This window comes from Notolepis coatsorum (genome assembly GCF_963971535.1).
Source record: "Notolepis coatsorum genome assembly, chromosome: 1".
NCBI classification, from domain to species: domain Eukaryota; kingdom Metazoa; phylum Chordata; class Actinopteri; order Aulopiformes; family Paralepididae; genus Notolepis; species Notolepis coatsorum.
Window position 1 is genome coordinate 304497968 of NC_140165.1, and position 27504 is coordinate 304525471.

The window sequence follows — 27504 nt, forward strand, 5'->3', positions numbered from 1 at the left end:
TCTCTCCAGTAATAACATTGACTTGAATTATCTTATGGTATGTCATAAATGTATAGATGTAGCAGTACTGTCTATCTGTATGTCATGTGTGTCATATGATGAATTGAAAATGGGGGACCCTGATGGAAACAAGACGAAAGTCTTTCTCTGGTCTGCATCCTCTTAACAATTGTATGTATTGAGCTGTACTGTACTGTACCCATTCTGCAATCTGTTAATAAACTTTTCAATCAATCAATCAATCAATTTAAAACCATAGACATAAATCAGCATAATAGGCTATAGTTGAAGTAATCAGAAATTGCCTCATAGAAATGTTTGATTAGTGAACTACGACACATCCACCAACACAACACCTACTTGTTGTGTTGCAATCCTTCCTGTTATTGTGGATGTGAGACACAGCCCAAGGACATTATTGAGTGTGTTGTTTAACTCCTACCAGGCAAGCCGTTGGAACTGGTTCGATGTGTACAACAACAACAACAAGAGAAACAGGATGATTCCTTGCTGAGAGCTGGAATGCCCACAAAGCAGTCTGGGCTCTAGCAGGAATCAAAACATGAGCAAAGAACACAATGCAGTTCTGAGTACGACTGTCCTGGCTCCGGCCTTTTGCACTAGCTGTGTTACTCTGAATCTGCAGGATAAACGCAACAGTTTTACTATCTTTTATACTCCATCCGCTCCCATCATATTACACTTGGCCATTCTTCAGTGTTGTGGCTGTCACATAGGTGACAGGGTCATCCCTCTATTTTACAGTGCAGTGCGTTCTGTCTTTACTAGTCATGATTGCCCATTACTCACGGTGTAACATGAGCGCAGCGGTTCACCCAAAGTGAGATCAAGGGACACAGGGGGTCCAGCAGAATGAGGAATAGTTGTGGAATAATGCGCCACTATTATTTTCATTCAATAGAAGTTACTGTGACGCGACGAGGCTATGCCATTAAGTTACTGTGACGCGACGAGGCTATCCCATTAAGTTACTGTGACACAATGAGGCTATCCCATTTAATTTGATTTGATTTTTATTTGTCTCGAACATAGAAACATAAAACAAGTTTAAAAAAAACAAAAGGTAAATAGTCAAAGACTATTTCCATACAATAAGTGTCCGAGAAGGAACAGGGGGAAGTAAAACAACTTACTGTATCAAGCACTGCCCCTTCCTTACAATATTTGACATTATAATTTAATAAAAATAATATAACAAATAATGAAAAATTTAATAAAAGTACAGTTTTTTTATATCCAAATATCCAAATGAGAAACAAAAATGTATTAGGCAGTCACATTACTGCTCACGCTCCTCTCGTATATGTGTCCATAAGTGCTTGTTTATAGCTACCTTTAAATTGATTGATATTTTTGCTTAATTTTATACTCGCATCCAGAGCATTCCAGAGTGATACCCCACAAACTGCAATGCACATACTTTTAAGAGTTGTACGTACCGTAGGTTGCTTTAGCCATGAAGTTACTGTGATACGACGATGAGACTACTCCATGAAGTTACTGTGACACGATGATGAGACTACTCCATGAAGTTACTGTGACACGATGTGATGAGACACTACTCCATGAAGTTACTGTGACACGGTGATGAGACTACTCCATGAAGTTACTGTGACACCATGAGACTACTCCATGAAGTTACTGTGACATGATGATGAGACTATACTCCATGAAGTTACTGTGACACGATGATGAGACTACTCCATGAAGTTACTGTGACACGATGATGAGACTACTCCATGAAGTTACTGTGACACGATGATGAGACTACTCCATGAAGTTACTGTGACACGATGATGAGACTACTCCATGAAGTTACTGTGACACGATGATGAGACTACTCCATGAAGTTACTGTGACACGATGATGAGACTACTCCATGAAGTTACTGTGACACGATGATGAGACTACTCCATGAAGTTACTGTGACACGATGATGAGACTACTCCATGAAGTTACTGTGACACGATGATGAGACTACTCCATGAAGTTACTGTGACACGATGATGAGACTACTCCATGAAGTTACTGTGACACGATGAATGAAAACTTTATTTAACAGATTGCAGAATGGGTACAATACAGTATGGCTCAATACACACAATTGTTAAGGGGATGCAGACCAGAGAAAGACGTTTGTCTTGTTTACATCAGGGTCCCCCATTTTCACTTCATAGTGACATTTATTTTTATTTTGATCTACTTTTTCTCCCCTTTTTCTGTATTTTTCTCCCATCCCAATTTTAGTCGTTATGCCAATCAACCCCCCCCCCCCCCCCCCCCCCCCCCCCCTTCCTGGTCGTTGCGCGCATTTGCCCCCCACTTGCCGGTCTAGGGAGAGTGAAGACTATCACACATGTCTCCTCCGATACACACGGAGTCAGCCAGCCGCTTCTTTTCACCTGACAGCGAGGACTCTCATTGGGTGAGTGTAACGCGTGGGAGGATCACACTACCTCACCCAGATCCCTTCCTCGCTGAGCAGGCGCCCCGACCGACCTGTAGGAGTCGCTGTTTTCAACGACCAGGACCCACCCCACCGGCTTCCCACCCGCTGACACTGACAATTGTGTCAGTATGGACGACCGACCAAGCCGGAGGTACCGCGGCAGCTGGATTCGATCCCACTGTCTCTGCTGTGGTAGGCAGACGCTTTCTCTTAGGGCCATTTGAGACCTTTTCGGGCAAGACATGAATATAGACAATATATTATAATATAATATTAATTATATATGTTTTATTGGGACGGTTGGTGAATCCCAAAATCGGCCCGAAAAGGTCTCAAATGGCCCTAAGAGAAAGCCCTTTTTGTCGTAAGTCCTTGGTGAATGAGACCCATTATGATCAGAGGTTTAACTTTCTCCACTACAGTATATTCCTGTCTACACTAGAGACATGTAATTCTGTACCACAGGAAAAGCCTTTCTCAAATGGTACTCCCTTGAAGAGCATACTCTAAAATGTGTCCCCCATGGCCTAATCAATGTACCTTTATTAGCGGGTCCCTGACACTAATGAGAACGCATCCATCTACGCAGGCTAGCGTGGACAGACAATATTGCTAAAGAGTGATGTTCCTTTTTGGTTTCTATTTATGGATTCACTTATAGTATAGTTTCCATTCCCCGACCCCGATCGTAATTTTTGAGAGGGAGACGGGACGTAGGTGGAGAGGCCTGGAGAAGTTTGGTTTAGCAGTAACGTGGTACTAAATAAGATAAGATAAGATATTCCTTTATTGATCCCCTTGGGGAAATTCAGGCATCATAGCAGCATGGGGGAAAGGGGGGGGGGGGGTGGTACAGGTAGTAAAAACAACACAAGCAGTGTAAACAAATAGGTCAATATAATTTACTATCTAACTAGCTGAAAAAAATATTCACAGTATTCACAGTGTCACATAAGGTGCAGTATGCATAAGGTAGTGTTATAATTTACTATCTACTGAGTATACATTATTCACAGTATCCACTGAAATATACATTATTCACAGTATCACAGTATCCACATAAGGTGCAGTATGCCTAAGACAGTGTAAATTGTCCTCCTTGGGTTCCTATAAGTCCCAGTCGCAGTCGATGCCCCCTGTTGTGGAGCCTGGAGGCCGCTAGTCGCTGCCCACTGTTGTGGAGCCTGGAGGCCGCTAGTCGCTGCCCACTGTTGTGGAGCCTGATGGCCGCCGGTATGAAGGACTGTCCGAGGCGGTTAGTTGAGTGTCGGGGGGGTATGAGTCTGTGGCTGAACGAGCTTCTCATCTTGACTAGCTCGTCGTAGAGGGGGTGGTAGGGGTTCTCCATGATGGCAGCCAGCTTCCTTCTCATCCCCCTCTCTGCCATCACCTCTAGTCTAGGTAGCTCGACTCCCACCACGGAGCCTTCCTCACCAGGAAGCCTTCCTCACCAGGGCCCCGTTCCCCGTACCTGGATAACTGAGTTAGCCGGATAATTTTCGGTCAAGCCTGACTTAAGCCGGACCTTCCCATTCCCCGACGCTCGATTGTCTAAATCACCATGACAACAGATCAAAAAGTTTGAGCCTGGTCGGGAGCAGGGTTAACTTCAGTTAGCCGGATGAACCATGGCCACGCCCCCGCAAAGAAATGACAGCTCGCTTCCTGAAATAATTCTCACAGTCTAGGATCTGCATTATACCATTCTGAATTACGTTTTTGTGCTCCATTCTTCCAGAGGGGGCTTTTGAAATGTAAAATAGACCCAAAATGCTGATACTAAATTCACTTTGTCCTAAATAATGCACGTTATATATACCGTGGCGCTCGCTAGGTGCGATGTACACATTATGTGGTTATTTTAACAACGCGCAGCATTGCAAATGTGAATCCCGCGGGGATATCCTTAATGATTGAAACCTATCGCTCGTTTGGCTCTGATTCCTTTCATATTCTCCGCTGTGGATGAGGAGCGAGGAAGGAGAGGAGTGCCTGGATTTTGTTTCATTCAAGCATAAAATTGAAGTGTCTATGCGTGGATTGTGGATTTTGTGTGATATTGTAACTGGGATTAAAATGTCTGATGAGATGCGCTGTTTGACGGATTTGAGAAATTGAATGAGCCGTTGACGTCACATTAATGCATTTGAGAATAAAGAGATAAAACTTCATCCAAAAGAAAAAATATTCTAAACACGGGTCTCTCGTTCATTAATGGATAAACAATGAATCTATCCCGTCTGGCACAGTGGCGCAGCGGTAGTGCTCAATCCTGGCAACCGGGCGACCGGTGTTCGAAACCCCGCGTTTCCAATATAATTTTTTGGAATATAATATTAATGATTATACGCAAAAGTAGCCTAGTTTTAAGTTAAAATATTATAAATCTACATGCATTGAGGATGTCATTCTTTATATAGCTCTCAACGTGCACCAAATTGAATTATTCCTACATTGCAAAAAGAAGGAAGAGACTAGGATTCGAACCCCGGTCGTCTGCGTGAAAGTCAAAAGCAGAAACCGTTACACCACAGTGGAGATAAGTATAAGATCCACCATACATCAATCAATGGGTAAGAGAGCCGTATCCTTATTCTGTATGACAGTTTAACTAATTATTTTCGCTAGCAAGATCTCATTTGATTATTCAATCCATAAACCTACTGCCAGCAGGCAAGTTTAAAGAAATATAATCTGATTGATTGAGGTAATGAGGGATTTAAAATTAGCCTATAGATAACGCATTTAACTTGTCGGCGAGGCGATTGACTATTAACTGCAATCTGTTAATAAAGTTTTAAATCAATTAATCAATCAATGCCGTTAGAAAATCAGGATCTCTGCTATCGATAAGTGCTGGCTTTTCAACTGAAGCGGCCGCGCGCACTTATCCTGGGTCTCAAGTCTGGTTCGAGTTAACGAGACTGAATCCACCTTCGAGGAACAGGAAAATCCCGGCTTCAAACATCGGGTTAACTGAATCTGGATAATGGGACTCTTGATCGACTTAGTTGAACCAGGTACGGGGAATAGGGCCCAGCCTGTTGAGCTTGTTGGTGTCCCTTGAGTTGATGTAAATGTTGGTTTCAACGGTTAAAAGAAACAGCATTTTCCTTTTGTGCTGCTTAAAGTTGACCAATGACAACAGACACATCCGAGTTGGGAGCTTACGTCCTGGCCGTGAGAGCTCCCGCTAAAGCTCCTCTGTGCAGGGATATGTAATGCCAGCCACAAAAGGGATTACATTAAAACACAAAAAAGGGATGAGTTAAACTGCTCTTGAGCTAAAGCACGATGAGCTGTGATTTACTATAGAAATGACTGTCGGCAAACATGTTCTGAACATTCTGAACGTTTGACCTGGATTTGTGTCGTTACTGAGCCATATGTCGGCTACTGGTTTCAGTGGAAAATAAGCAATATATGGTCCATAGTTCTGTCATTGATTGATTGATTGAAAACTTTATTAACAGATTGCAGAATGGGTACAATACAGTACAGCTCAATACACACAATTGTTAAGGGGATGCAGACCAGAGAAAGACTTTCGTCTTGTTTACATCAGGGTCCCCCATTTTCAATTCATCATAACATTTATGACATACCACCAGAGTACAAAAATAGTCTAAAAAGAGAGTATATACATTTGAGGGGGAGAGCAGAGCTCTTGTTGAAGGATGTCATAATCTGCCTCTTACCTATTGTAACCAACCTATGTCCACATGTGAGTCAAATAGAATTTGAACATGTCTCAAGTACAGTAATTGGTAATTGGAGTCAGACAAGAAGATGGGTACCAATTTCCTCTGTGCGTTCAGTGAAAAGCTATCCAGCTGCAAAATAGCCTAGTTTAGCACAAATGGGGAGCATGCCTATGTTTCCACAGCCCAATGGTCCCACATTTCTAAGATTAATTGTTCACTCAAAATTAGGCTATATGTTCCCACAGTTAAATATTTTTCTCAAAATTAGGCCCTATGGTCCCACAGCCCTATGTTCCAAAAATGTTCTCAAGATTAGGCCCTATGGTCCCACAGCCCTATGTTCCAACATTTCTAAGATATTTCTCAAAATTAGGCCCTATGGTCCCACAGCCCTATGTTCCAACATTTCTAAGATTTGTTTGACTCAAAATTAGGCCCTATGTTCCCACATTTACTTTTTTCATACATTTGTATCTGATTGTATCCCCCTTTCTCTTAATTTGGTAGCCAATTACACCCAACCTATTATCCAATTGTCCTGTGGTAGTAGAGGGTTTGTCCGGGAACATAGGGCTGTGGAAACATAGGGCCTCATCTTGAGAGAGATCTTAGAAATGTGGGAACATAGGGCTGTGGGAACATAGGACCTAATTTTGAGTGAAAAAAATTGCTTGCAGCCGGATAACTTTCTACTGAACGCACAGAGAGGAAACTGGTATCAATATCTTCTTGTCCGACTCTGGAGAAGACTGCAAGCGCATTTCCCATAATGTTGTCAAAGTCAAAGATTGTATTTGCCATGTATGGACGAATCCACATTGGAATACAGGTACAGAGCAAACACTGTGTGTCTACAACTAATCCAATACAGGAGCAGAGTAGAAACAGTACAGGAAAAATATGTAAAAACACAGACAGTATAAAGGACAAATGCAAAAATTGATATCAACATCCCCTAAAAGTGCATATCATAGTTAAGTGCATAATGCATAGAGGCAAAAATTACAGTAAAAGTGCATATAATCAAAGTGCATGAATGCACAGACACACAAAAACAGCACTTCCACAAACCTGACTAATAATACTAATAAACACACTGAAACAAAATAGGATAAAATACAAAAACTAGCCTTTGGAGTTATTCAGGCTGCGCACAGCACTGGGGAAGAAGCTCTTAGTAAACCGAGAGGTAGAGCATGTGATAGAGCGGTAACATCTGCCCGAGGGGAGGGGGCCAAAGAGGCCTGCGGCTGGGTGACCAGAGGGGTCGTTGATAATGCCAGAGGCACGGGAAAGCAGCCTGGCACCATAGATCTCTTCTAGAGCTGGCAGGCTAACCCCGATTGTCTTGCGTGCGAGACGCACAATTCTGTTCAGAGATTTCTTCTCCTGGTCTGTGATGTTACCAAACCATATAGTACAGGAGGAAGTAAGAACGCTCTCGATCACACAGCGATAGAAGTTGTGTAGAATCACCCTGTTATTTGTGAACTCTTTCAGTTTCCTGAGAAAGAAAAGACGTTGCTGGGACTTTTTAACAATGGTTCTGGTATTGGAGTGCCAGCTCAGGTCATTTGAAATAGTGACCCCAAGAAATTTAAAACTGCTCACCATCTCCACCTCTGAGCCATTTATGGTAATGGAGAGATGGTATACCTTACTACGTCTAAAATCGATGACTAGCTCCTTCGTTTTGGAAGCATTCAGGGTGAGGTTATTGGTCTCACTCCACCTAACTAGGTTCTGCACCTCTGATCTGTAAAATGACTTGTCATTTGAGTTTATATGCCCAATGACCGTGGTATCATCAGCATACTTTACTATCAGATTGTTATCGTAGGAATTAGGAAGCAGTACAGTCATGAGTGCAGAGAGAGAACAGTAAAGGGCTGAGAATGCAGCCTTGTGGAGAACCAGTACTTAAACCAATTTCATCAGACATATTGTTTCCAATCCTGACTCTTTGAGGTCTCAAAATTAAAAAGCTAAGAATCCATTCACAGATAGCGTCGCATAGACCCAGACACTGAAGTTTGTGGATCAGATTAGATGGAATAAGCGTATTAAAAGCAGAGCTATAATCGATAAAAAGCATTCTAACATAGGAGTTTTTCTTATCTAAGTGTTCATACACAGGATTAAGAGCTAATTAAAGGCAATAGCATCATCTACTGATCTATTTTTCTTGTAGGCGAACTGCCAGGGATCAAGACAGGTAGGAATCTGACCTTTTATATAATTCAGCTCTAGCCGCTCTAAACATTTCATTAAAACTGAGGTTAGAGCAATAGGTCTGTAATCATTAAGTCACATTAAGTCACAGGTGATTTCTTGGGAACCGGAATGATAGTAGATTCCTTGAAGCTCCTTGGAACAAGGCGGCGCTCCAGTGACATATTAAAAAGGTCTGTGAGCACAACCACACTACAGAAGGTTAACCCTTTCACTACCACACTACAGGTTAACCCTTTCACTACCACACTACAGGCGGTTATTTTCTGTAGTGTGGTAGTGAAAGGGTTAAAGCCATCTCATATACTAATTGTAGCAGGTTGGTGTGTGTATCATACTGTCCAGAGGATCTGTGGAACCACGTCAAAACCCAGATGCTAACCTGGTGAAAAGAATTGTTCTGGAAATGGGATATATCCCAGTAGGCCTAACGAACGCTTGCGATAAGTAGAAGCCCTCTCCTAACGTGTCAACGGTCGAGTCAGCAGCAGCAGCAGCTCCGGGGACCAGAAGCCAAAACGCACCCAATTCAAACGCTGGAGTCAAAGGGGTTGACTCCACTTAACTCCAGCGGTAGAGGTCAGAGTCGCGGTCAATATAGAAATATCCCCACAGTGCGCCCTGTGGCAGTTAGCAGGCCCTACCAGAACCGTCAAAACGATCCCCACAGTGCGCCCTGTGGCAGTTAGCAGGCCCTACCAGAACCGCCAAAACGATCCCCACAGTGCGCCCTGTGGCAGTTAGCAGGCCCTACTAGAACCGTCAAAACGATCCCCACAGTGCGCCCTGTGGCAGTTAGCAGGCCCTACCAGAACCGCCAAAACAATCCCCACAGTGCGCCCTGTGGCAGTTAGCAGGCCCTACCAGAACCGTCAAAACGATCCCCACAGTGCGCCCTGTGGCAGTTAGCAGGCCCTACCAGAACCGTCAAAACAATCCCCATAGTGCGCGCTGTGGCAGTTAGAAGGCCCTAACACAGGGGCGTCGTTCTGGTATGGCAATGTATGGCACTCGCCATACCTTGGCAAAATAAAAATAAATTCATTTTTTTATATATAATTACAATTTTTTTTTATGTTGATTTAGAATTCGAATGTCAACATTATGAACGAAGCTTCGAACTATTCGGTACAGCGCTAGCATGTTTTGATATTGTCAATTATCTCACTTTTACTAGGTTACTTTTACTATAGGTGACTAACTCAAATATGCCACAAAAAAAAAGGAAAATGGACATACAGACGTTTTTTAATCAAAGGGCAGCAGAGACAAGTGATACAGGGACACAGGGACGGTCTTACAATGGCTTAGTGATTATAACAGTGCAGTTCAGCATTCAGTAACCCATACTTTTTTTGAACATGTTTTTGATACTACATTCTGTTGAACACACACCTCAAAACCGTACCTAAGGAAAATTGGCTCAATTGCAAGAAAAATAATAGACAGTTATGATATTACATTCTGCATAATTTGTATGCAAAATATTGTGGTTCCCTGCTTTAGTCTGTTGACACATTTCTATACTAAAAATGCTTGTGTAGTCCTGTGTCATACCTAAATGTCATATAAGTGAATTGTATAGAAACAACTCACCAAAAGTGACTATTGCGCAACTGATTTGACAAAAAAAAAAAAACCAAGGGGGGGAAACCCCCCCCTTCACCCCCCAACCCTCCCTAATTGCCATACCTTGGCTTTTACTGAAACGACGCCACTGCCCTACCAGAACGGTCAAAAACGACCCCCACTTACTTGTAAAGACATAATTTATAGCATTAGACAGGTAGGGATTGAACTCGGGACCTCAGACTCAGACTAAGTGGCGAGGGATACCCTAGTGGCGTCAACTCTTGACTGCTACCATTCGAGTTGAGCAGAGTTGACTCCACGACTCCAAAGTTCTAAGTGGGCACATTATAGCCTACGGAGTTAATTGTTTACACGTCAGCGATGAATGGTCAACTAACTCAACTTCGACTTGAGGTCACAAACCTCATTATGATGTCTAGCCTTTGGAAAACAATTATTTTCCCTAGTTAAACCATGGATTGAAAATGTTTTCTTCAGTCAAAGAGTCGACTCTTTTGGGGGGTCGACTCTCCATTACTAGGATATCCCCCTTCAGGTGACAGTGAGCAGATCCTAACAAAGATGGCCACACGATGTTAAAGATAAATAGTTCAAACACTTTAAGATGCAAAACCACAAGACGTATCTGCTTTCAGACAATTCTGAAAAACGGTTAAATCAGTTATGCAACACGGCTGCCAATTACCGATGAACCTGCAATAGCTTGCATAGCAGTGGTTTAGGAGGTAGAGCAGTCATCTGGTAATCCGGAGGTTCCCGGTTCAATTCCCGCTCCTCCCGGGCAGTGTGTCAAAATGTCCTTGAGCAAGACGCTTAATCCCTAATTGCCTCCGCCGTCGTCGTGTGAATGTGTGAGTGAATGGGTCAAATGTGAGCAACAAATTGTAAAGCGCTTTGGATAAAATCATCATCAGGTGGCTTCTTCGTTCCGAAGGTTGCCTATCACTCTCCAACCCATTCTGTCCCCACTTCTTCTCTCCAACTCCGTGACTCCGCCTCTCACTCCGCTCCAATCACAGACGTCGTCTACCCAGCCTCTTCTTGGTCTTCCACTTCCTCCCTTTCCATCCACCTTCCCCATCACCACCTTCTTGAACATCTCCCCGCTGGATCCTCTCAGAACATGCCCGCACAACTCCATCTTTCTCTTTTTCAACCTCTCCAGCAGCTGTCCTCCTTGCATATCCCCTCTTCTCAGTACCTCCTCATTCTTGATCTTATCCTTCCATGTTATCTTCAGCATCTTCCTCAGCGTCCACATTTCAAAAGAGTCTTATCATCCTCTTTGCCTCTTCATTCAGCGTCCATGCTTCTGCTCCGTATGAAAAGACTGACATAACATACGTTTCCAAAATCCGTTTTCCAACTTATGTTTCTTCTCTTGTCTTACACCCTTCTCCACCGGGAAGTCTCTTTGATTTCTCCTTTCCTATTCTAACATTAGCCTTCTGCCTCCAGTATAAATTGGCAATTATTCTTCGGTCAGAAACTGGTATTTTGAATTCTTCCATTGTTTTCATCAATGTTTTATGTTAAACTCTGTCGAAGGCCTTCGTGAAATCGATGAAGCAAATATACAGCTTCTTCTGTTGGTCTATCGATTTTTCACCAATGATTCTGAGTTGGCAGATTGCATCTCGTTCCTTTTCCTTTGCGAAAACCCATTTGGCTATCCGAGAGCTGATGTTCAATTATGGGTTCTATTCTGTTCTTGATGATTTTCAGGAGTACTTTTGATGCATGAGATATCAAACTGATAGTCCTGTAATTGTTGCATTCTGTGACTCTTCCGGTCTTTGGGATCGGAATGAACATTGATTTTAGGAAATCATTTGGAATATTTCCTGAGTTATAGATGTTGTTTACCAGTTTCACAAGGAGCTCGATGCATCTATATAAATGCACTATATAAATGCACCATTTACCATCACCTTCTATGCAAGGGCAAATGATGGCAGGGCTGTCCCCGACTAAGGATTTGGATGGTCGACTATGATTGGCCAAAATTTGCCGATAGTCGACTATTGGTCGACTAAAAAAAATATATATATATATATATATATATATATAATATTTTTAAATTTAATTTTTTTTTTTATCATTCCTTTTGGGCTGTGGGGGGTGCTTAATGTCTGAAGGAGTCGACTGAAGGCTTCTTATCCTCTGCAAAAGCATGCAATTGGTCCACTGATGGATACATCTTGATATTTGTCTAGTCTAGTGTGTTCATTAGATGGGTGAAATCCTCTTTCAGTGCCTCTGTGCCTGTTTTCTTAGGCAGTTAGCCTCTGGTATGCGTGCCATTAGCCAAGCTTCTAGGCCCGTTTTCTTTTGGAAAGAATGATAAAAAAATATATATAATTATTTAGTTTTTTTATATATATTCGACTAAGAGGTTGGCCAGTCGACTACGGCTCCTTTCAACCGATTAGTCGACTAATCGACTTATAGGGGTCAGTCCTACGACAGATAGTCAGATACTGTATACATCGATTTGAATACACATAAGACTGACATTAATAAGGGAAGTCATTACATAAGGCAAGAGACATTCCAAATAGGACTCCATTGTATCAATGCATCATCACTCCTATTCATAATAGCAAAACGGACACTTAGATTTGACCGGCATGAGCAGCAGGGAGACAGTTTATGATCTAGTGAATGTTGTGGTTAAGACTTTGCTCAATTCATAATATCCAACATAATTTTTTTTGCACGCCCTCCAGCGCCTGCTGTGAAATACCCTAGATCTATGAACGTCATGGGAAGACTTTATTTAAATGTGAAAAAGCTCTGATAAATCTTTAAATTGTGTAAGATGTGTAGATAAGGTTTATAGCAGAGCAAGTTGCATGGCACCCTTACCTTAACCTTCCGTGTTCCAATGTGCCATTATGCTGAATAAAATAAAAAGAGAACATACGTTTGTGTACCAGCAAAATAGTTGTTTATTTCCATTTGACATAATTTTTTGCCAAACCGTTTACCTAAAACAACCTATAAAAGTTACAAAAAATAAATACTGAATAAAAGGCAGACACGAGTTGCATAATCTGCCTGGCTTTCCGATTGTACCCTCGGAACGGTGGCACTTGACCCCCCCGAGTGACGTGGGACCGTCGGAGAAGAGAAAATCAATAATTATTACATCAGCAAATGACTACAGAGTGAATGAGGCAGGAGGCAAGACCCTGAATAACCCTCCTGTTAACTTCCTGCTGAACACGGCTCACTGACTGCCACCGCGGCGTGCTCCCAAACTCACAGATGTGGCGAGTTACTGCTGTGAAGAATGCCCATGGGGAGGCCCGACAACACTGGTTTGTTGATGTCAAACGATTGTACAACATGGAACAGTATTGCGGAGAGAACCCAATTTCTTCTGTACAAAAACAGGCGGGTTTACAAAAGAATGTGTGCAAACCTTTACACATCTTGTGATTTTTTTTAGACAATTGCCCCATGTTCACATTGTGCCATATCTTGTTTTCAGGAAGAACATCACACAATCTTTTGAGTATTCCTTCAATATACAATCACTGGCATAAGTATTAGGGCAGTTATCACCCAACAACCCAACAATTTGTCCCAATACAGAGAGAAATGTGGACATTTTACATCACTGTGCAAATCCTTTCGCCACTTATTCTAATTAAAAGAATCTATCAAATCAGCTGAATCAATTTTTTTCCGAATAGCTTGCGTCAGCCTTGTGGATCGGGCATGTTTCTGCAGTGAGTGGAGGAGCTGGAATACCACTGCAGATGTACAAGACCAGACACAATAATAGGAGGGAGTTTAAAGGTCCCATATTATTTTTTATAGTCTTGGTATGGATTTGGTTGAAATGGAGGGAAAGAAGTCATTTTGGCCAGGGTTAATACCTTAAAAGTCTTCAGATTTAAACAAGCCAATCAGAGGTATTTACTCTTTGGTGTGACATCATACATACCAAGGACACAAACAATTACTTGATTGATCTGTAATTAATCAATTAGCTGTCCTTTCCCAGTTTCTTTGTTAGTTTACTTTTGGGTGTGGGGTAGTCAATCAGGAAGGGGATAATTCATATTCATTTAAATGGTGGTGAATGCAACACCCACCAAAATAGCCTGGGGGTGGGGGGGTAAAAACATGTTTTACAGATTAAAAAAATATTTTATAAAAATCTTTGAAAAAAAAACAATAAAAAATATATATGCATCGATTGCCGAAGAGCAAAACTTCCCATCTGAAAAATGTACTTCTTGCAAACTGCTATTTTTTTTAAGGATACCCAATACACTACACTGGACTATATTATGTATTAACAATACCAACCAGGTGTTGGTGCTTCACAAAGTTCAGATGGGAGGTTTTAATCTTCAGCCATCGATATGAGACCTTTAATGAACTACACGCTTGGTTGTGGTCCATTTGAGTGAACGGCACATGGCGCGCTCAGCACAGAACTGAACTAAGAACATATAGGGCTTGTGAAGCAGATTCACTGTGTTGAGACAGGTGGGTTTTTTTCGGTCGAAAGATGGGTTTTAAAGTCTCCTCGTGTGCAAAGATGCCATGGAAAATCGAACAACCATCGTTGGGAGAAACATAAACCATTCTTTCTCCATCCCTTCCTCGGGTTTTTGCAGTTTTACAGATTTCACAAAGCAAATTGAGGTCAGCGACCCCTTAATCAAGATGCCGACCCGGCATCCGTAGCCAATTAGCAACCGTTCAACAACTTCCCACCCGTTTTCTGAGCCCTACGTGTGTCCAGGGAGATGCTAGATACTGGCAGTAGAAAATACTAACACTAAGCACGCTAGCGGAAGCCAGAAAGAGGACACGATCGCATCCTAAATTCCGTTACCGCCGGGTACACATCAGACCGGCACATCCTGGTACTTTGGCTGTCTTTGCGATTACGTTTTGTAGCTTTTAAAGCTGTAGTCTCAACACCCCATTAGCCTCTATGGTGTTTCCCCATTGCACCGCTACGTTTGGTAATTCAGCTGACGATCCAAAGTGCAACAGGTCAGCAGGAGGGGTACACCTCTGGTGCATTTATAGAGTGCTTTCATCCAAAGCGCTATATATATATATATATATATATATATATATCCAAAGCACTTTCCTCACATTCACTCACACACCCGACGGCAACCAGGCAAGGTGCCAACCTACTCATCGGAGCAATTAGGGGTTAAGGAGGGTCTTGCTCAAGGACATGCTGCCTGGGAGGAGCGGAAATGGAACCGGGAACCTTTCGATTACCAGACGACCGCTCTACCTCCTGAGCCTACCTGGACATTTATTATTGCGCTTATGAATCTGCGGGTTACCAATTATTAAGAGGAAATTACTAATCTGGGACTTGATAGTCCTCTGCGTGATTTAGGTTTTGTCCTAAAGTTATAGACTGTGAAGACTCCGCCTTATCCCATCTCTTTTCCACCCCCAAAAAAAGGCGTTGCGATCACAGCTCAGTGCTTACGACGTGATGCCGGTCTGACCTCCAGTAGCATGTTAAGATGCATTGCATTTTCCAATTCCAGTATCTGAAGAACGAAACCACCGGTGCAAGAGAGCAATGTGGATGAACCCGAGAGGATTTCCAGTATGCGAGGCTTATTTAAAATGGACTGCATTTATGTAGCGCTTTTATCCAAAGCGCTTCACAACTTGTGCCTCACATTCACACACCGACGATGGGCGGCAACCATGCAAGGTGCCGACCTGCACATCGGGAGCAGTTAGGGGTTAAGTGTCTTGCTCAAGGACACTTCGACGCGCTGCCAGGAGGAGCCGGAATCTAAACCGGGAACCTTCCGGATTACCAGACGACCGCTCTGCCTCCTGAGCCACTGTCGCCCACATTGAAACTGTTGATCATTTAAAACGTGGACTGTCCCGTTAATGTTCTTCTGAAAATCTACCTGCTAGTTCCCCTAGTCGTGCGTCATCAGCTGTGTTTCAGTCCCCAGACGTATCGTCCGACTTCTCGTTGTTGACCGCTTTCCAGTCTTTCCGTCTCTTCTTTCGTGAGTCCAGTCCCGCGTCTCGGGGGAGATCCGACTTCCGTTTCTTGCGAGAGCTTGTCCGTTTCTCCCGCTCTCCGCCGTCGCTGTCCTCCGAGCCGCTGTCGTCGTCGTCCTCCTCCTCCTCTCTCCCTCGGTTTCTCTCGCTCTTCTTGCTTTTGTGTTTGCTTTTAGTCCTTTTCCTCTCGTCGCTGCTGCCGTCGCTGCCCGAGCCGTCCGCTCCCCTTCGCTTGTCCTCTTTCTTCTTGCTCTTCTTCTTCTTCTTCTTCTTTCTGGAGGACTTATTCGAGTGTTTGGATACGGAAGCTTCTAAACTGGACTTGGACCTTTTCTTTTTGTGGTGGCCGTTCCTCTCGTTGCCGCCTTCTTTTTCTCTGGAGAAATAAAAACACCCCAGAATATAAACATTTAGTCTGTGAAATATTGCGACACATTGGCCAGAGTCGGAATGTATGATGCGTTACAATCTGAAGCTTACAAGTGTCTTAGCCCTTAAGAGAGACATTGACTTTTGAGTTGGTTATTGCTCTTCACCAACCACTTTGTCACATTGTGGGAGAAGGTCTCTGCATTAGTCCTTCAGTCTCCCTAAAATAGGACAAATTCACTTGATGTCATGACAATAACAACACATACGTCTGGGTGGATAACTCCAGAGCTACTGCGGCGCCCACCTCTCAACCAAGGTATGCAATCTAGAAAACCATTTCACTTTACGGACAATATTGTGACAATTTACTGTTGGCTAGCGATTTGTAAGTTATGTTTCTGTAAAAAAAAACTGTTTAATTTGAGTTATTGATTAACTACTGTAATTACTTGTCACCCGTAAATGAGGCATTGAAACCCCAGACGGCACATATTTGTAGCGTGAGTTGGCTAGCTTGGAGCTACACTTTGAGTTTATATGCTTTCCACAGCGTTACCATAGTTACGTTTTGGAGTTATCCACCTTGAAGAATCAGAAAGCCCTTTGTTTACAGACAGCGTTTCTAAAAGAGAATATATACATTTGAGGGGGAGGAAACTCAGTTTCGAATTGCAGCCTCCCGTAGGTGCTCTTTTAGAGCGGTTTTGAAGGTGGGTAGGGATTCACATTATTTTACGGCTGAGGGTAGGGCATTGCACATTGTTGTGGCGAAACGTGTTTAGTCCCTTGTTTGAGCCGAATATGGGTTGAACATGATTTGTGGAACTCCCTCTGGTCTTGTGGTCGTGGTATTCACTGACCTTTGGGAAGTATTTTGACATGTAACAGTACCCAAGCCTACTTAAGGCCCATCTCTTCTCCACTGCCTTCTCTTAGCAGCCCTCCACCCCTCATTCATCCATGTGCGTTTGTCTCACTACCCCTGGCCCTTAGTGTATACATCTAATGTATTCTTATTATTGGTATTATTAGCTGTGCCCCATGATAACAATGAGCAAATGTAAAAACATCTTCCCACAATGTGACAAAAAAAACCTGAATACAATAAAAAATTTAAAAATATCCCTTGTACTCCTGATAATATAAAGCAACACAGCTTTATATTTGTCTGAATATTATACCTGTATATAACCCCCCTATATACTTGCTTGTACACCTGCACATCAGCGTTTCCGTTAGCCGGTAATTACCGGTATTTGACCGGCAAAATCTGTTGAAGTCCGACATATTTCATCTCTCCGGTCCTAATGTCCGGTGAAAATAATTCCCTGAGTCTAAGCACAATTTGATTATTTGAATTGTATTAAAATAGGCTAAAATTAAATAGCCTATGCGATGAACGAAACGATCATTACATTTGTTTCCTCGTTGCTTCTAATAATGACAACGACGTCGTCAGCGAGAGCTTAGTGCTGGGTGTGCGAACTTTTGTGAAGCTGCAGAGCCAGAGCAACAGTGGCACAATGCAGTATTCCAGCAGTACTCCAATTCAGCCATTTTCAGCCAATGTTGGGTGGGGGGCGCTGCTGTGCGGTTCCCAGAAAAGAGCCAATAACAGCTGAATCAGCTTCTCTGCAGCGCCATACTCTTTGCAAATAAGTCGTTGCGAGGTGGAGAGAGTCGTCACGCAAACCACGATAATGTTGCCGTCTCTCTGCTTTCTCAGTTCTTCGCTTGATATAATTAATACAAATGTCCAATATAACGGAATTCGTTAGCTCATAAAAATGTGATTATAACAGACTGCTGTTTAGTGTCGGACCGACTGCCCACATACGCGGTCTATTTTATTTCAAGTCAGCAGCAGCACGGAGTATCGAGGGACTTATTTTATTTGGAATATATTAATGACTGTATACGCAAAAGTAGCCTAGTTTTAAGTAATACTATTATAAATCTACATGCCTTGAGGATGACATTCTTTATATAGCCTGCCTATCAATTGTTTTAAAGCTCAATAAACTATGACCGGAATTAATCTCATTTGTCCGGTAGATTGAAATCTTGCAGGTCACGGAGACCGGCAACAATTTTTTCTAACGGAAACCCTGCTGCACATAACCGATAGCTCTGTATGATAGCATGTACAATAATGCTGTATATACAGGGCTCGAAATTGCGACCGAATTGGTTGCATATGCGATCGAAATTCTATCTGTGCAACCTCAAAATATAATTGGGAGCATTCGTGCGAGTGCAAATAATTGTTCTGGTGCGACCATATTGAGATACTCTTATTTTGAAAATCCTGTGGAGAGTCGAAATTAACGTTACGTTAGCGTAAGCTAACAACAAGCTAACTCTGATCAGAGCCATAGAACAGCAGAGTGGGGACTGGGAAGGGGGCAGGCATTGTGTGTGTGCGTGTGTGTGTAGTATAGTATATTTATAGTAAATGTACTGAGGATGGACAGATAATGTTGATATTTAAACATAAAAAATACAATACATAATAAATGTATTCATGATCATCATGAAACATAAAACAATTGCAAGAACGGTTTGGGAGAGGAAGGGGTTTTGGGATGCGTGTTGTGAGTTCCAGTGAACAGGAGGTCTATTTGTATTAAAAACAATAGATTGTTTTTCATTTAAATGTCTGGAAGAGCTCAAATTTAAATGTCAAATGATATTTCCATTGCCTTTTTTGAGTTGATCTAAATGTTACTGATTGTGTTAAATGGTCATATAATATCGACTCTCATATCTACTTGTTTATTGCACTATGTCGCTCTATTGGTTGGACTCTTATATTATATTATTACTGTATTATGCACATCGTTGCGGGCGAGACCCCCCGCATTTCACTGTATACCTGTATGCCGTGACAAATAAAACTCTTGTATCTTGTATCGATCGCAGGCACCTGAATCGAATCGTATCAGACTTTGTGACATCGGCAAATATCGTATCGTTGTCCAAAGAATCTATATCGTATCGTATCGTGATGAAACTGGTGATTCCCACCCCTAACTAGGTCTACACTATACTATAGTTTAAGGCTACTTTCACTGTTTTACTGCATTACAGTACTGTTAGTCATTTTTTATCAATAAAAAAATATATATTACATATATATTGTTGGTGCTCCTTACATTTTGGTGGGTGCTCCTACATTTTTGCTGGTGCTCCCAAGTAAAAATGTTAATTTCGAGCCCTGATATACCATATATATATATATTTATTCTCACCGCATACATACCTATCCTCACCTGTCTGTACTTATCGGCACATAGTCGTTTACTATATCTATACATATCCTACTCTTACTAGTACACTGCTGGCCAGTAGTAGTCATACTGTCTTTATTTATTATACTACAACTCTGTACATACTAGGGATGGGTACCGATTCTGGTACTTTTAAGGGTATCGACCGAATCACGTCGCTATTACCGAGTACCGATTCACGTGAGATCCACCGGTGCCACATTTCAGTAATGAGAAGGGAAGAAAGAAAAAAAAAAAATATATATATATATATATATATATATATATATATATATATATATATATATATATATATATATAGAATTTCTCTTTTTCTTAACGATGAAGTGTGCCGCACGTTCACGTCAACGTTCAGGCGCACAATACACGCTTACCTAGGATTTTACTTGATTCAACAACAACAAAGCAGTCGGGGCAATGGCAAGCCGAAAACGGTCCCAAGTGTGGTTACGGATTATGATTGTAGTTATTTATATTGTCTTGCACGGTTTGTTTTAATCGTTTTATACTTGTTATTTTGTACAATACAATACCTTTATTTGTTTATTTAAATATATAGATGTGTACCTTTTAGTTCCGCAGAATAGTTCATTGCTGCTAGAGTGGTTTGTTTAATCGTTTTATACTCGTTATTTTGTAAAACATTATTTTTTATTTAAAGATGCGTGTGTACTAGGGGTGTAACGGTACACAGAAGCCACGGTTCGGTACGTACCTCGGTATTGGGGTCACGGTTCGGTACAATTATTATTATTTTTTTTTAATGTATATATTATATTTATGATAATTATTATTATTAAATAGAATAATTTTCTATAGGCTTGCCGTGGTAGTCAGTGATACTGGTGTCATTCTGTGTTCAGGCATCCATTTGCCTACTGCCCCTCTAACAACTTATCCTTGCTATGTTTCAGTTTCACTTCTAGAGATAATTTAACTTCACGACGAGACTGAATACTAGAGAACAGATGACATATTACAACAATGGCAGAGGATTATTTGGATTTAAACAGTGGAGCTCAGATGATCTGTCCGGAAAAGTATGTTTATTTTTTTTTTATTTGATTGTGCCTGTGAGTCCGGCGGGGGAGAATGTTGATGCGTTTGTTGGCGCGTGTGTGTGTGTCGGCGATGCGCGTGTGTCTTTCCATTGGTTTCATTTGGTTAACGTTATTGGGCGAACAAGAAAACGAAAGAAAACTGTAATGACCCTGCAGCTGTTCCAATGTAAATGTGCCTTTCTCCGTGCACTTTCGCCGCTCTGAACTGAAGTCGGGGACTCGGTGTGCCGAGCGCTGTTTTCGCACGGAACCTGCGAGTGCCTGCATGTGGGACTCATGTGTTTGCGCTGTGGGGCGTATTCGTCGTATGGGTGCGCGTACCGCACCGTGACGGCCGTACTGTAAATTCGCGGGACGAATACACGTACCGTTACACCCCTAGTGTGTACATATATAATATATATATATTAACAAATTGTTCTAAAAAAAATCATAAATAATTTGAAGTTTGGACAAATTTTTTACAACTGAGGTAGGTAGATTACATTTTTTAGAGAGTAAAGTACCGAGTAAAGTACCAAAAAAAGGTACCGTTTGGTACCGGTTCAAATGTGAACGGTACCCAACCCTAGTACACTACACATACATCCGATTAGCACTACACTAATCTAATTACATGTTCCATGATAGAAAAGGAAAATGTAGACAAATGAGACTTGTGCTGATTGAGAAGAAACAATCTCATATCTGGATGGTGTGTCTATGTTGAATAAGAACCTTTCATTTATTTTTTTAAGAGAAGGCAAACAACAATAAATAAGGTAAAAATGTCTTACCCATCGTTAAACTGCTCAGGGTACAGCTCCTTGAACCCACTGTGACCCCATCTGTGTTGTGAAAACACGAGGAATCAAAGTCACCAAAGACATTCACACATGGTGGCCATTTTGCTGTCATGTCGTGCTCAGGTTGGGATTCCTTTCCACAGAAGAGGGTGGAAAGGACTCACAACCCGAGCATAATATAAGAATAAAATGGCCAATGTGTGAATACGGCCAATTCACATTTCAACAACAGACACTTATATACCTAATATTATGCCACCAGCTGTTAGACCCTCCTGTATATGGCCAGTCCATAGCCACATAGTCGAGAAGAAAATCCATAGAGAAAGCTTTAGGTCCAGAGATTGAAGGCGTAGTGCAGCGTAGATGCTATCAGTTTAGTTTAACCATTTGGAGAGCAAGCTATTCAAAGTAGAAGTCCCAAGCCCTTGTATCTAGTATAAACGTGGCTCTATATTCTGAAAAACACTGACACATGCCTTGCATAATCAAAGCACCTGTGTCATAATGACAGGCAGCCGGGATCTACAGCCTTACTTAAAAAGTCGACCAAGAATAAAAGTGACCATATTGATTTTCAAGAATCGGTGCCCTCCGTGTGGAAGAGCTCACACATCCAGAGACTTAAAAATGCCCGCATCTACGTTGCACAGTGTCTTACATTTACATTTAGCTGACGGTTTTATCCAAAGCAAGTTCTGTACGACAGGTCAGCAGGAAGGGTACAACTCTGGCAGTCAAGTAACATTGTTTGTCAAACAGTGTTGAACTTGGGTGCTGTAGTGTTGAGTGCATAGTAGTAAAGACATATTAGCATAGTAGGTAGTAATATAGGCAAGGAAAGTGATTTAGTAGCAAAGTGTATGATAGTAAAAGTAGGAAGGTTCGTGTGTCTCCCCCCCCCCCCCCCCCTCATTTCAGATATTGATTTGAAGAAGTGTGCTTTTAGTCGACGGCAGAAAAGCGGTCAGGTTTCAGCTGTCCTGACTGTGGTGGGAAGTTTGTTCCACCACTGTGAAGCAAGGACCGAGAATATAGCCGGCTTCTCTGGACCTAAAGATTTCTCTATATACAAGAGTATCTATCAGCTAATGGCATTCTAAGCACAAGGACCTACAACCTTGACAAGGAAATGGATATGTACGTACCGGTCGGGGTCACCGGCTTCAAATTCATACAGCTTGCGTGTCCAGTAGCGAGCCTCTCTATCGTTCTGGCCTGAAGTGCGTTCATGACTTCGACTCCGACTTCGCTCCCTACTAGCATCATTCGAAACGCGATCACAATGCATCCGGCCCCTGGAAGACACCACTCGTATTAATAAACCAACAACACAACATCATGATATGGTGCGTAGGCTATTTTAAGAAAAATAAATATGAGTAGTCAGTTGGATCGGTGCCGGGGGGGGGGGGGGGGGGGGGGCAGTCGTTTATATACCTGGTGAATTCCGCAGCTGGCGGCGGTTTCTGGGGCACGACTTTCTCGAACTGTCTCAGTTTCCACATCTCAGACTCCTCCTGAATCTACAATTGATGACAAACAATGTAAGTACAAGAGGAAGGTAGTATATTGTATATTAGTATATTGGATAGTATATTGTATGGTAACTCAGTTACCATACTGCATTGAACATTGTACATATGTATATACTGAACACTGTGTCTACGTACGTGACTTCTATTTTGTACTTCTATTTTTACATGCTATACTATTTTATTTCATACTTATGATTTGTCTAGCACAGTCTCTGGAGCGTAACAGAAAGAAGCATTTTGTATAAAAGTATTCTGTACTTCTGTATGACAACTATTAAAGAAACTTGAACTTGAAACTTGGAAGGGACAATGGTAGAGGGGTAGGATAAATCCAAACGTTTTTTGCAACCTGTATTGTATTCTGCTTTGATTTGTAAGATGATGGTGTTAAATGTCAAGTTAGACCGCGCTCTCAAGATACAACACTGGGTGCTGAAATCCCATTAAGTATTATATAAAAGAAGCAGTGAAGCCAGACCAGCACTCTCAGGTTCAAAATTTAATGGCAGCCTGAAACAAACATGTTTCGGAAATATGTATTCCTTCTTCAGTGTTATATGGCAGCCTGAAACAAACATGTTTCGGAAATATGTATTCCTTCTTCAGTGTTAAGGAATACATATTTCCGAAACATGTTTGTTTCAGGCTGCCATATAACACTGAAGAAGGAATACATATTTCCGAAACATGTTTGTTTCAGGCTGCCATTAAATTTTGAACCTGAGAGTGCTGGTCTGGCTTCACTGCTTCTTTTATAAGATGATGGTGTTGCAATAATAAAAAGAAAAAAGTAAGTACAAAGAGACAATGTGTGTTTCTGTGTCACACACACCTACCTTGTTGTGGGCGTTTGTGTGTCGGACTACATTCCTGAACAAGACCTTGCCCATTGGCATCTTCGACATGATGGCAGATCTGCAGCTTCCTGTATTGGAATATAGGTTCACGTTAGAGCCAGTCGTACCAAGACAAACAGCCACAAACATACCCGCGTAACGTTAACGTTAACGCCAACGTTTTCAAAATAGTGAATTACTTCTTTTCGATAATATCCGATTCCGTGTGGACACAACTCTGCTACAGTAAATGTTATATTAGCTACCTTTGCTACAGGGTTGTTGTGGATCATTTTACTTAAAAGTTACAATAAACACATTCCTGGAAGCACTTATTAATCCATTCCAATTTTCTCCAAAAAACTCACCACGGGCAGGTACAGTCCAAAGCCCTCTCCCCCCCAAAAATACTGACATTTTTAGTTCCTAATGAATTGGCGAGGAAACGCTTTGCTTCTACTGAACTTGGCACACGAGTGCTGTGGAAATAATGGCCAACATCTGAAACCATAAAGATATATATATCTGTCTGAAACGACCAGAAACCTGAGCCAGCTAGACACTACACACCCCTGGCCCCTATACACACCCCTGGCCCCTACACACACCGCCCCCTACCCAACCCCCACCAATGTACAGTTTCTTCCCCCTCAAATGTATACCCTCATTTTTAGACCCTTTTTGGATCACAAACAGTACTGTATTTGTAAATCTGGTATGTCATACATGTCTAGATGTAGCAGTACTGTCTATCTGTATGTCATGTATGTTATGATGAATAGAAAATGGGGGACCCTGATGTAAACAAGACCAAAGTCTTTCTCTGGTCTGCATCCCCTTAACAATTGTGTGTATTGAGCTGTACTGTATTGTACCCATTCTGCAATATGTTAATAACATTTTCAATCAATCAATGTCTGAAACGACCAGAAACCTGAGCCAGCCAACAAGACAGTTGTTGGGTGATGTCGTCGTAGTGCTATATTTAGATCAATGTTATTGTATACAGACACACGTTTTCACCATCTCTAACCAACAAAACATCACCGATTCGCCACCCATTTGGCTAAACTAGTGCGGTTATTAAAACGTCTCGCTAATGTTTATACTAGTAAACCTTATAGCTAACGTTAGCCGTCCTCCACTCGAGACAGCGGAGTAACGTGGCGTCGTCGCGCCGGTAGAAACACCCTGGTGCCGAATTGGTTTAATTAGCACACTATGAAAGCTAATTTTGGTAAATGTCCTGGCTTACACTGTTATTGTTTCTTCTTCTGGTTGATGGCGGGGCTGGTTGTTAGCCGTTCGCGTCAAAAATCAAAACACAAAAACTGCCAACAGCTGAAAGCTTTTTGCTTCACTTCCACCTCCTTTACGTTACTCCGCCCACGGGGTCCATGACGCTTTCGTCGAATCTGCACTTCCGCGTTCCATTGTGCTCATGGAGGAGACTAATGAATGTTGATTAGAGCCTTGCCACTTACATCAAGGCTCTCTAATCAACATTCTCGAAGACACTCTGACGTCACGAGAACGCCGCCATCTTGGTATTGGGGAAAATTGGCGGGGGTTGTGTTCGGACATTTACAGGGGCCAGTTTCGAGTTGCAGTCTCCCTTAGGTGTTTTTTGAGAGTGTTTTTGAAAGTGGGTAGTGATTCACATTCCTTTACAGCTTTGGGTAGGGCGTTCCACATTGATGTGGCATAATTGCGAAACGTGTTTAGTCCCTTGTTTGAGCCGAATCTGGGTTTAACATGATTTGTGGAGCTCCCTCTGGTGTTGTGATCGTGGTATTCACTGACCTTTGGGAAGTATTTAGTCATGTACATGGGTACCTTGGTCGTGTAGTGTATCTTGTAGACCAGGCCCATTGCAAGTTGCTGTACTCTGTCGTCTACTCTAAGCCATCCTAGGTTGTCAAAGTGGGCAGGGGTGAGGTGGGTTCTAGGAGTAAGGTCAAGCAGTAGTCTGACCAGTTTGTTTTGAGATGTTTGTAATTTTGTTTTTAGCGCCTTTGAGGTGCTTTGGTACCATGAGGTGCAAGCATAGTCGTAGTACCCTTGAATGAGTGCTCCTGCTAGAGTCTTCAGGGTATTCTTGTTTACCAGTGAGGAGATCCGGTACAAGAAACGAGTTCGTTGGTTGACTTTTTTTATTACATTGGATGCCATTTTGTCACAGGAAAGATTTGCCTCTAGGATGGAACCCAGGTAGGTAATATCTTCTTTCCTTGTGACAATATTGTCACCCACTGTAACTGAGAAGCCGTCGGTCTTGCTGAGTTTGTTATTTGAACCGAAGAGAATGGACTCTGTTTTGCCCATGTGTAATGATAGTTTGTTATCAGCGAGCCATATGCAGATTTTGCTTAGTTCTGAGCTGAGGGTTTTTTCAACCTGTAATTTGTTCTTGTCAGAGACCAGCAGGGCTGAGTCGTCCGCAAACAGGAACAAGTTGCAGTCACAAGCTGACGACATGTCATTTGCATAAATTAATGAATTCATGAAATGAAATTCATAATCAATGAATGTTGATTAGAGCCTTGCTTGATTCAAGGCTCTAATCAACATTCATCCATGCACTTTTTTTCCCCCAACCCCTCACAAGCTCCATGTAACACGGTGGTCTGGCTTCTAAGCACCGGTAGTAAACTCCACTCAACACAAGTCAACAATCCTAACGTCCGTAGATCGCCTTGCAGCGAGAAATGAAATGTCAGCATTACTGTAGCAACTCAAAATAGATAGAAAGGTCATTCCTACTCATATGTACATTCTTGAATGTTAGACCCACCATAATTTACCAGTTGTTTCTGATTGTCATTTCAATTTATGAAGTTGTCTGTGTTTTATTGCAGGAAAACTGTGAATATTGTGTAAAACTTATTTAAAATAGCATTCCTTGTTGCTACAATGTTGAGGTAACATTAAAGGGATAGTTCAGATTTTGTAATCTGACCCTTGCCATATTTTCTATTTACCCTTGATGTTTTGGAATCTTTTTCAGCACAATCCATTCTGTAGTCTACATGTAGACCTCTCACACGTTCCCCGGGTCCTATGTTCCCCGGGTTCTATGTTCCCCGCTTTGATTGATTGATTGATTGAACATTTTAGACCACCAGCCCTGATTCCAAACTCTAACCTTAACCAGTTCGAAAGAGGGCCTAAGCTTAACCGTTCGAAACAAGGCGGACATTAATAATTAATAAAATAATAAAAATTAATAAAAATTGCAATCTATTAATCAATCAAAGCGGGGAACATTGAACCCGGGGAACATAGGACCCGGGGAACATAGGGATGATCCCGTCATGATGATGCCCTGGTGCATTTTGATTGATTGATTGAATTGATTGAACACTTTAATGAACAGATTGCAGAATGGGTACAGTACAGCTCAATACACACAATTGTTAAGGGGATGCAGACCAGAGAAAGACTTTCGTATTGTTTACATCATCAGAGTCCCCCATTTTCAATTCATAATGACATTTATGATGTACACAACATACAGATATATACAGATATAAAAATCGAATCTAATCATCTAATCTAATCATGGCATTTATGACACATGATGACATACAGATAGACAG

At 41.9% G+C, this 27504-nt stretch overlaps 1 protein-coding gene across 2 annotated transcripts; it reads right to left on the reverse strand.

Annotated features, from left to right (window-relative positions):
- Window positions 1-12942: 12942 nt before the first annotated feature.
- nkapd1 (NKAP domain containing 1) lies at window positions 12943-25260 on the reverse strand. Of its 2 annotated transcripts, XM_084333482.1 has the most exons (6): window positions 25161-25260; window positions 23906-23994; window positions 22972-23057; window positions 22680-22829; window positions 21523-21573; window positions 12943-16399 (listed from the first exon to the last, which is right to left on the reverse strand). In XM_084333482.1, exons 2-6 carry the CDS (start codon window positions 23972-23974, stop codon window positions 15961-15963), a joined length of 795 nt encoding a protein of 264 aa, XP_084189608.1. In that variant the 5' UTR covers window positions 23975-23994; window positions 25161-25260; the 3' UTR covers window positions 12943-15960. The 2 variants fall into 2 exon arrangements, with proteins under 2 accessions (XP_084189608.1, XP_084189609.1); XM_084333483.1 differs by lacking the exon at window positions 25161-25260 and having other exon boundaries at window positions 23902-23969.
- Between the last annotated feature and the right edge of the window lie 2244 nt (window positions 25261-27504).

Excerpts from the sequence above, each read along its gene's own strand:
- nkapd1 (XM_084333482.1), bottom strand. The coding sequence starts at position 23,974 with ATGTCGAAGATGCCAATGGGCAAGGTCTTGTTCAGGAATGTAGTCCGA. Across the intron at positions 23,058-23,905 it reads ACACAAACGCCCACAACAAG|ATTCAGGAGGAGTCTGAGAT; the intron begins GTAGGTGTGTGT and ends CATCAATTGTAG. Across the intron at positions 21,574-22,679 it reads GAAGCCGGTGACCCCGACCG|ATGGGGTCACAGTGGGTTCA; the intron begins GTACGTACATAT and ends TTCACAACACAG.